This window comes from Raphanus sativus, chromosome 6 (genome assembly GCF_000801105.2).
Source record: "Raphanus sativus cultivar WK10039 chromosome 6, ASM80110v3, whole genome shotgun sequence".
In the NCBI taxonomy this organism is placed as follows: Eukaryota; Viridiplantae; Streptophyta; class Magnoliopsida; order Brassicales; family Brassicaceae; genus Raphanus; species Raphanus sativus.
The window spans coordinates 53,111,356-53,119,987 of record NC_079516.1 but is presented as its reverse complement, the minus strand read 5'-3'; the positions used below and the strand labels follow the sequence as shown (position 1 = coordinate 53,119,987).

The window sequence follows — 8,632 nt, the reverse complement described above, 5'->3', positions numbered from 1 at the left end:
GCGTTAAAAGGGTTTGTGCCACGGAGAACGTGGTGTGCTTTTTAAGGCTACCCTTCATACTAATAAAATATGGTATTAAAATACCCATATAACGCACTTTCAAAACAAAACAAAAACTGTAATATTTTTGTGCCGTGTTGCAAGAAAATTATTTCAGTACAATAACCCATAAAACGAGAAATTCAAACAATTATTAAAGCTATCTTAATTCACTAATTAAGCATTGTGACCATACTAATTGTTAACCTATTTATTACCAAACATAGACAGTTTTATAGTTGGTTTCCGTCGATTGCACATAGCTTTCATATCATCTGAGTTAACCTTTATTTATTTTGATTTAGGGGCTTCGAAAGTTTTACACTTACGTGGAAAAAGTGTGTTGAATCATGTGATTTTCCTCAAATTGATGTATGTGGGTTAACTAATTAATCCAAAAGAGGAAACTCGTAAAAACAAGAACTCCAAAGATGGAAAGAATTTATTACGGATCAGTGATCAGTTGAAGACTTGTCAGCCTACTTTTAATTATAGGTGAAGTGGTCAGTGGCTGGGAAGGTTGGAAGTGGACCAATGGGAAACAGGTATTCGTACGTTATAGGTGAGTGAGTTAAGTTGGACCATTTAATTTATTAAAAACCCTATACGAATTAGTTCACAGTTATTTGGCAGACGGATATCGTTGTATCCAACATCGTACAAACTCATCAATTCAACTTTTTTTTTGATAAGACATCATCATCATCATCATCAATTCAACTTGTAAAGAAGTATCTTTATATGCAGATGTTTATAAAGATTTATGTGGTTCTGAATGATGATTGGCACTGAACAACACAGATTAGATCATCATGATGAACGATGCATTATGTTTGCCGAACAAAGACTTATGTTGTGTAATGTTTTAATTTGAAGACTGACGCGACAAAGTCCAAATTTTGTAGAGCCTTAATTTGTTCTTAATATACTCGAAACACTTTCAATCTCATCAATCAATACAATAATAATTGTAGGGGAACAAAAAAATGCAATTGAAAGGTTTGAAAATTATGTTGATCTTTTTTGTAGATTTCTTTTATAGGTTTTGATTGTTACTATTATATGTTTTTCAGTCAGCACTCGACATTTGTTTTGCTATATTTCGCTGGTTCTGGTTTGCATTGATTGTATCGCGGTACTATTTGAAGCCTATATAAATTTTCAATTTTTGTAACATAAAAATATTGTAGTAGGTTTTAGATTATCTGAATTCGTACTCGGATTTTTTCAACTATGCATAAACACATCTCACAGATTTATTGGATTCTTTTTTTTTTTTGCTAACTTGTAAATATCATAAATGATGAGAAAGAGTTTACAAAAGTAAAGATCTAGAATCTGATCCAATCTTGGCAAAAAATAAAATAAAAACAAGAAGGATCATGAGAAAACCTACAAGAACTAGCAATGCTGTTCTTATCTAATCCAAAGGATCATGAGATCCTTGAAAAGTTTGTTGTGCCTCCTGGATGAGATGATGTTTTTGACTTCTCTATTTATTCCCTAATCAATTTCTGATCCTAATAGGTAAGCAGATGACTAGCATCGTCATGGAGGTATGAAACCTACAAATATATTTCCAAGTTGATCGTTCTATAACTTTCCATTCATTGATACCCCCCAAAACAAGTTAAATTATGTCACATGGACGGACGAGGATGAATTTCGCTTGTATTTATTGCATTCACTATTTCAATTTTGAAATGTCTCGTCTTATTTTTGGGAGCTGAATAACAAGTTAAAGTATATCTTCACTACTATAGCAGAAATTTCTTGCTACCGTTAATGTTTTTTTCTTTAAAAATTGCTACTGTTGTGTGGTTGCAAGAGATGATTGAAGTTGAAAGAGACTTAGAGCACCCTTAACGGGAAGATGCTTAGAGTACCATTATCAACGGGTTCTCACCATTAGTATTTTATAGATTCAATGTAAAATAAAATAAATGAATATTTTAAATGTTTAGATATCTCGTTAAAAGTATCACAAAATATTTTATTTTAGATATACATTTATTTTATTTTGTGTTGAAATTTGTGAGATACATTAATGGTAAGAACCTATTATTCTGGTTTCAGATACTTTGTGTTACATTTTTTGAAAAGTTTAGAATTTCATAATTATATATATAATATATACATATAAATATATTTTTAGAACCTCTAATCTAGATACTCTGATGAGGTTGTTTTTATAATTGGCTTCTCTGACACAAAATAATATTATTTTAATGTAACTTTAGAAAACAATTAAAATTAATGTGAGTATTTAAAGATTGACACAGTTATACGAATATCAGAGAGAATATCTAAAAGTTGTAACTGAAGAACATGTATATCTTCTCTCTCTTCCATTTCAATTTTTTTTTTGTTGATTTCTCAAATATTCAGTGAGATTCTATCTGTCATGTTTTTAGGGTATGATTAACTCCTGTTTTTAGGGTATGATTAACTCCGGTTTTTAACCGAGGTTTTTAATTTATGATTTGACATTTTTTATTTTTTTTATACTTTTCGACTAAAAAATGAATTTTATATCTCTTAACCAAAGTTAAGAATCTAGTTAAGAGACCGGAGTTAAGTAAATTCTTGAATTTTTTAACCAAAATTTGTAATAACCTAATAGATTAGACATCATATGTGGGGTTTATAAGAAAACAAGGTAATATGAAACCCACTCCCAATTGTCCACTCGCCAATGATTTTAATGGAACAGAGTAGGATTGTCTCTAAGAAAAGATTAACGTAACTGTCAAGAAAATATCCGACCAAAAATAATAAATCACATGCATATTGGTCAGGGCATTGGTTTTGTGCTGGTTATAGATGAACCAAGCTCAAAAACACCGGGCGGAGTCGGTATGAATGAACTAAGAGTTCAAACAACTGACACCTATAATCAATCAGTACTTCACAATACATCTTTACACTCTCAAAAGCAGAAAAGGAACGAAATGGAGGTATGTAGTAATTAAAATTTACCAAGGCAAAGAAGAGAGATGTGAACCCCAAGCATCTCGTCCTCTTCTTCCTTCATCTTGATTACTTACAAGAGGTTTCTTTGTCGATCTGCTTGACTTGAACAATGGATGCTTACACCGCCTCTGAACAGTTCCAGTATTTTCAGTTGTATCTTTATGATCGTTTCTCTTCTCAATGTTCCAAACCTTTTCTTCATTGTCAGCTTCTAGCCTACAAAGAGTAGCCACTCTCAAGAACTTAGGGTTATTGTTAGGTTTCTCAGGGACTATCTTCGAGTGTTGTGATTCCCATTCTTCTGAAGGATCTGAGGTTTGTTTCTCGATCCACCTTGTTTTGGCATCTGCGTTTTCTCTCTCTTTGAGGTTCATTAAGATCAAAGTCTTGAGAAAGTTCATCACTTGTACCGCGTGGATCAATGCGGTTAAAGGATCTGCCATCTACAATAACAAAAACATTTTCATGAGAGTTTTGAAACATTAAAACCTTCATTAACGAGAAAAGCATTTTCTTTACTGACTTGGGTCATGTTTGGAGCGAAAACCATAGCTACATTGCGAGCATTCATTTTGTTAAACTGTTCATGCTCCACCACGTCAGCCATTAAACCGATGGCCCAATCAAGAAGCGCAGATTCAACCGGAGGAAGAAGAGTCACGAGCTTGTTACAATCTTGTTCTGTGTTGCATGTCATCACTTGCTCTGGTGTCAACACATCAAGAACTCCTGTAGGTAGCTCCCTAAACCAGGCCTGATTCAACAAAAAGGAAGATTAAACTTTTTGAACCTATATTAATGTTGGAGAAACGAGATATATTGTTCTTTTTTACACCTTTATTAAACCTGCCAAGCAATGAACATCGATTCCACGTGGTATTACACCACGGTTCAGCTGCTTTCGGACATGCTCTTCTTTGCTATTGTCTGGATTTATTCGGAATATTCCTTCTGCCTGAGGCAGACAATTATAAATAATATCAAAATTCTTTTGATCCGAAAGTAATCCAAAATTTTATGAGTAAAAGAGAGTAAAGGCTTACCTTAAGACCTCCTTCGGTATAAAGACGTTTCTGCATCCTGAGAAGGATCGTTGGGACGCTATTTCCTCTGTTGTCGTAAGAGCATTGCATCGACTTTGCTGATACTCCAAAAACACTCGCACTGAAAAATATAAAGAATAAAATACTGTGATTGCCTAGACAAACAAATCTAATGAAAAATCATAGTTTGGTCATTAAAGACATTTTACATAAACATTAATGAAAACGCACAAATTTTGATGATAAGTAAATGCATTTACAGAAACATATTAGGGGATGTATTCAACTGAGAGTTTCAGGTGATTTGTATTAAAATGACAAATTCACTGTTATTCAAACATGAATTTTAAAAACTCATTTAAAATCTACTGTTATTGAACTAGGCATTTCGTAAAATACTCTGAAATCCAATGTTATTAAAAATATTTTAAGTTGTGGGATTTTAAAGTTTTGAGGTGATTTTAGGGTGTTTGAGTGGAGTTTCTTAGTTAAAAAAAATAAAACTCAAATCTCATTGTTTTAGGTGATATTCTAGAGTAGTTTAACAAAAATCACCTAAATCTCTGCAATTTATTAAAATCATCTAAAACTCCATTAAAAATCAAATAACATCAAATGCTAAGTTGAATACATCCCCTAAGTTTTATCACTAGAAAACAACCAATCTCTTTAGTCCTTCTCAAATATATCTACTGACAATCTACAAGTTCTACCAATACTCCTTAAAAACAAATTACGTGGCCCCCATTTTTTAGAGATCCATAAGTATAATAACTAAAATAATTACGAACAAAATACAGTTGTGGCGTATTGATTTTTCTACAATGTTTTTATTGATTAGACCAAATCATGATTTTGTTCTCTCGGAACATTTTCGTTCAACGGGTATGATTGGTAAGTGCTGTGATTTCATTTTTTGGCTGTAAAATTATAGCTGTGATTATTTTTGCTCTGGCTTTAGGTTTTTAATTGTTAAGAGTTGTTAGATTTGGGCTGTAGGTATTTGTCTTTCTAAAGCAATTATAATAACATGATTTTAAAAAAGGCTGTGAGTTTTTTACAAAGTGCTGTGAACGTAAAAATAAAGACAGCTTGATTGCTTTTAAGTGAGTGATGCGAACTTAAATGGTGCTGTCTACAGCTCCCACAGCTGGTACCAATCAGTCCCTTAACTAGGTATTTTGTTCGCCCACATGGTCATAAATTTGTTTTTCTTATTGGTCATACAGACATAAACATTTTATACATATTAATACATGCATTACTACTTAAAAGATTATAATAATAATTTCTTGTTTTAAAAAGTGTCGTTCAAGGTTTGAAAACTTGACCAATTGTTTGTAAATATTATTTTTCTTTGTTGATTAATAGTATTCAAGTTTTTAACAAAAAATGATAATTTATTGTTTATGTTTTCATTTTCAAATTCTTACGTATTATAAATATTTTGAAAATTTCTTTGTACACTATATTTGTTATTAATAAATAAATTTTAAAATCACTCAATATTTTATTTTCAGTTATATAAAATTAAGACTTTTACATGATTAATATTTAGTTTTGTGTTTTTCTGTTTATTAATTTTTAAATTTTTAACTTAAAATATTATTTCAGATAACAACACAATATATACAGTACTTATCTATTTAGTTAAAGTATATTTTATTAAGAATTTTACTTGATTAAAATTTATTTGTGTGTTTTTTGATTATTAATTTTGAATTTTTATATTAAAAGATATTATCGGATAACAACACAATATATATAGTAACTGTCTTTTAGTTAAAATATATTCTTGCATTTTGGATAACTTTTTTATTATTAGTTGTAATTACTTATCTAATAAAAATCTGTTTTAGCTAATTTATATATATTAAATATTTATTAAGGGTAAAAACAATATTAACCATTCTAAATTTTAAGGTGAGAATTTGAATGTGAAAAATCACTTTGCAAATAACAATATAGATATACAAACTTAACATTTTAATAAAATTGATTATATGATTCAAAATTATTTATATAAACAAATTAAAAACATTCACTTTTTAAAATATTTTCCAATTTTATATTTTTATTTAGTAAGATATCTATTGGGTATCTATCAATAAAATATTTTAGTCGAATTATTGCAAAATAAGCCATGTAAGAATTTATTATTATTATTATCTGGTTAAATTTTTTTTATAATATGGTTTTTGTTTTATATATTTATTTTCAGGATACAAATCAATCTAGTGAGATCCCTATAACCTAAATCATCATAAAATCAAGCTTTCTTCCTAGACTTTTTCTATAGAGTATTCGGTTCTTACAAATTTTCACTCTTGATTAATCCTGTGTTAAAAAGTAACAGAATCTTTTTCTGTGAACAAACGCATGTCGTACTCATGCATTTAATCTAAGCAACAACCATCTTAATGATTCTATCCAACACAGCAACATGTCAAGTGCAGATTTCCAGCTACGAAATAATAAATATATTTTCAAGAGATATATATGAAATTAATATCTCAAAGAAAATCTCATATAATTGAATTGAAAGTACTTTATTCTAATCTTCTTTGACAATAAATAATAATTAACGGACCTGGCGCTAGGAGCCTGAGGAGGGACCTCCGGTTCGAGGTCAGAGGGAAGACCGAGAAAACCACTAAACCGGTCGAAGGTAACGTGACTAACGTGCTTAATCTCCGTTGGCCAACCTATATCCATAGACGCCGCCGCATCATCATCACCTCTCTCCATAGTACAAGACATCACAAGCGACTTCTTCAGCACCGCCGCAAAAATGTCGAGGATCGTGTATTGACCCGACCCGGGTCCAGATCTTGACCCATGTGAACTCAACGGCGTGGATACGTCGTAGTAGTCTGTGCTTGTAGTGCTATGTTCTTCTTCGTAGTCGTAGTCATCGTGGTGGATATTCTCATATATGTCTAAACCGGGTCGGGTTGTTTTGACATCCGGAAACCTAGTAGTTCCGGTTGACTGCGAACGTGTGAAGTTAGTCATCTCCTTTTCTGTTCTGCTCGGAGAAAATGAGAGAATGTAAGATTAATGGTGGAGTTAAACAGAAGACGAAGCTTTGAATGTGAGAGAAAGAGAGAGTGGGATATAAGGGACCATTTGGTGAGGAAGATAATGCGAGAAAACGAAGGAAAATTTACAGATAATCGCGTAGGAACAAAGGGACGAATCTTTTGCTTATTTTACCTAGTGTTTTTGTTTTTGGGATCTGTATTTAGTGGATAGGGCGAAAGAGTGACGGAGACGTAAATAAAAAATGAAACCACCTCATGAGGTAAAAATTATTGGTTTAAAAAATATATATATATATATATATATGATGCAGAATATGTCTCATGATAAGATTTATATAGTTGAATAGTGAGACGGCTCGTGACGCTGCCTAGAAGATGCTTAGGCGAGATGGTTGACAAGTAAGAATGGGGGACATATGAGTCAGTGTTCGTTTTGGAACTTTCTTTGATTTTGTTTTATTTACATGTTCATTAATTGACAATTTCGTCTATATAGATGGCTTAGTGTCTATACCTCATGATATAAGAAAAAATTGATCATTTAATAAATTTTCTAGATACACATGTTGAAATTCACATATTAAGTCATAAGTTGATGTTGATTTTGACCCAAACAATCAGGACTAAACAATAGTGAAATCACTAAGTTAAATTCCATTTAAAGTTATTTTGTTTAAATTATATTCTACTCTAAAATTAAATCCTTAAATCTCCTAATCAAATTTTCTCCAAATTAATTTGTATAGATCAAACATCAGATCCATTATTGAGCAGAGGTAACTTTCGACAGTAAGCTTGAATGCCATTTCCAACAATGACATCATGAAAAACATAACTCTTTATATCCACAAATGGAATACTTTTTATACAGTTACAAACTTACAACGATAAGTGACTTGTGTCTACCCTTTTCAAATCTAATTTTTAAAAGTCAAATTACAACTTAAAAAATTAAATTTACGTATTCAAATCTCAATAAGTACGTATATCTAAAAACCTGCAAAGATTTAAGAAACAGACAGTTTTCATTATGCTCATATTGTTAGTTATAAAAATGTAAGCACCATTAATGATTAAGCGTATACATTGTATACTATACACGTCATTTTTAAGTGGGGGCTACGATAACTCGGCATCAGAAAAGACGACCTCGCTGTATTGTCTTGGCTTTTTTTTTATTAGTTTTTGTTTTCGGGATACGTTATCACATGGTTACATGTGCACTGGTTCGTCGACATTCTTGTAAGTTGTAACACGTCAAATGCTGAAATGCACAATGATTCTTCACGTCAAATACTGGAATACACAATGGTTCTATCTTTCTAGGATTCGTTTACGGTTTATATGTAATGAGAAAATGATTGTAATATTTAAATATTTTCATACAAATAAACAATCTAACTCGATCGGCGACAACTTATTTCCAAAAACTCATATATTGCTAACTCAAGTCATGTTCCTATTTAGTTCAAAATAAGAGTCATGGTTCTATAGCTCAAGCTTGTAATAAGTTGATAACTAGATAGACGCATT

The 8,632-nt window shown here is 31.2% G+C and overlaps 1 protein-coding gene and 1 long non-coding RNA gene across 3 annotated transcripts; one reads left to right on the top strand and one right to left on the bottom strand.

Moving 5' to 3' along the window:
- Positions 1–2,759: 2,759 nt before the first annotated feature.
- LOC108812573 (rho GTPase-activating protein 3) lies at positions 2,760–7,315 on the bottom strand. Of its 2 annotated transcripts, none has more exons than XM_056988629.1 (5): positions 6,646–7,315; positions 4,056–4,176; positions 3,848–3,967; positions 3,532–3,766; positions 2,760–3,455 (listed from the first exon to the last, which is right to left on the bottom strand). In XM_056988629.1, the coding sequence occupies exons 1-5, from the start codon at positions 7,068–7,070 to the stop codon at positions 3,277–3,279; spliced, it is 1,080 nt and encodes a 359-aa protein (XP_056844609.1). In that variant the 5' UTR covers positions 7,071–7,315; the 3' UTR covers positions 2,760–3,276. The 2 variants fall into 2 exon arrangements, with proteins under 2 accessions (XP_056844609.1, XP_018440365.1); XM_018584863.2 differs by having other exon boundaries at positions 3,536–3,766.
- LOC130496515 (uncharacterized) lies at positions 7,220–7,661 on the top strand. The gene is made up of 2 exons (XR_008935669.1): positions 7,220–7,359; positions 7,439–7,661. It is a non-coding gene; the product is annotated as an uncharacterized LOC130496515 (long non-coding RNA).
- The last annotated feature ends 971 nt before the right edge of the window (positions 7,662–8,632 follow it).

Coding starts and splice junctions, on each gene's coding strand:
- LOC108812573 (XM_018584863.2), bottom strand. CDS start 7,070: ATGACTAACTTCACACGTTCGCAGTCAACCGGAACTACTAGGTTTCCG. Junction 4,177..6,645: donor CCTCAGGCTCCTAGCGCCAG/GTCCGTTAATTA, acceptor TATATTTTTCAG/TGCGAGTGTTTTTGGAGTAT. Junction 3,456..3,535: donor TCGCTCCAAACATGACCCAA/GTCAGTAAAGAA, acceptor TTGTTATTGTAG/ATGGCAGATCCTTTAACCGC.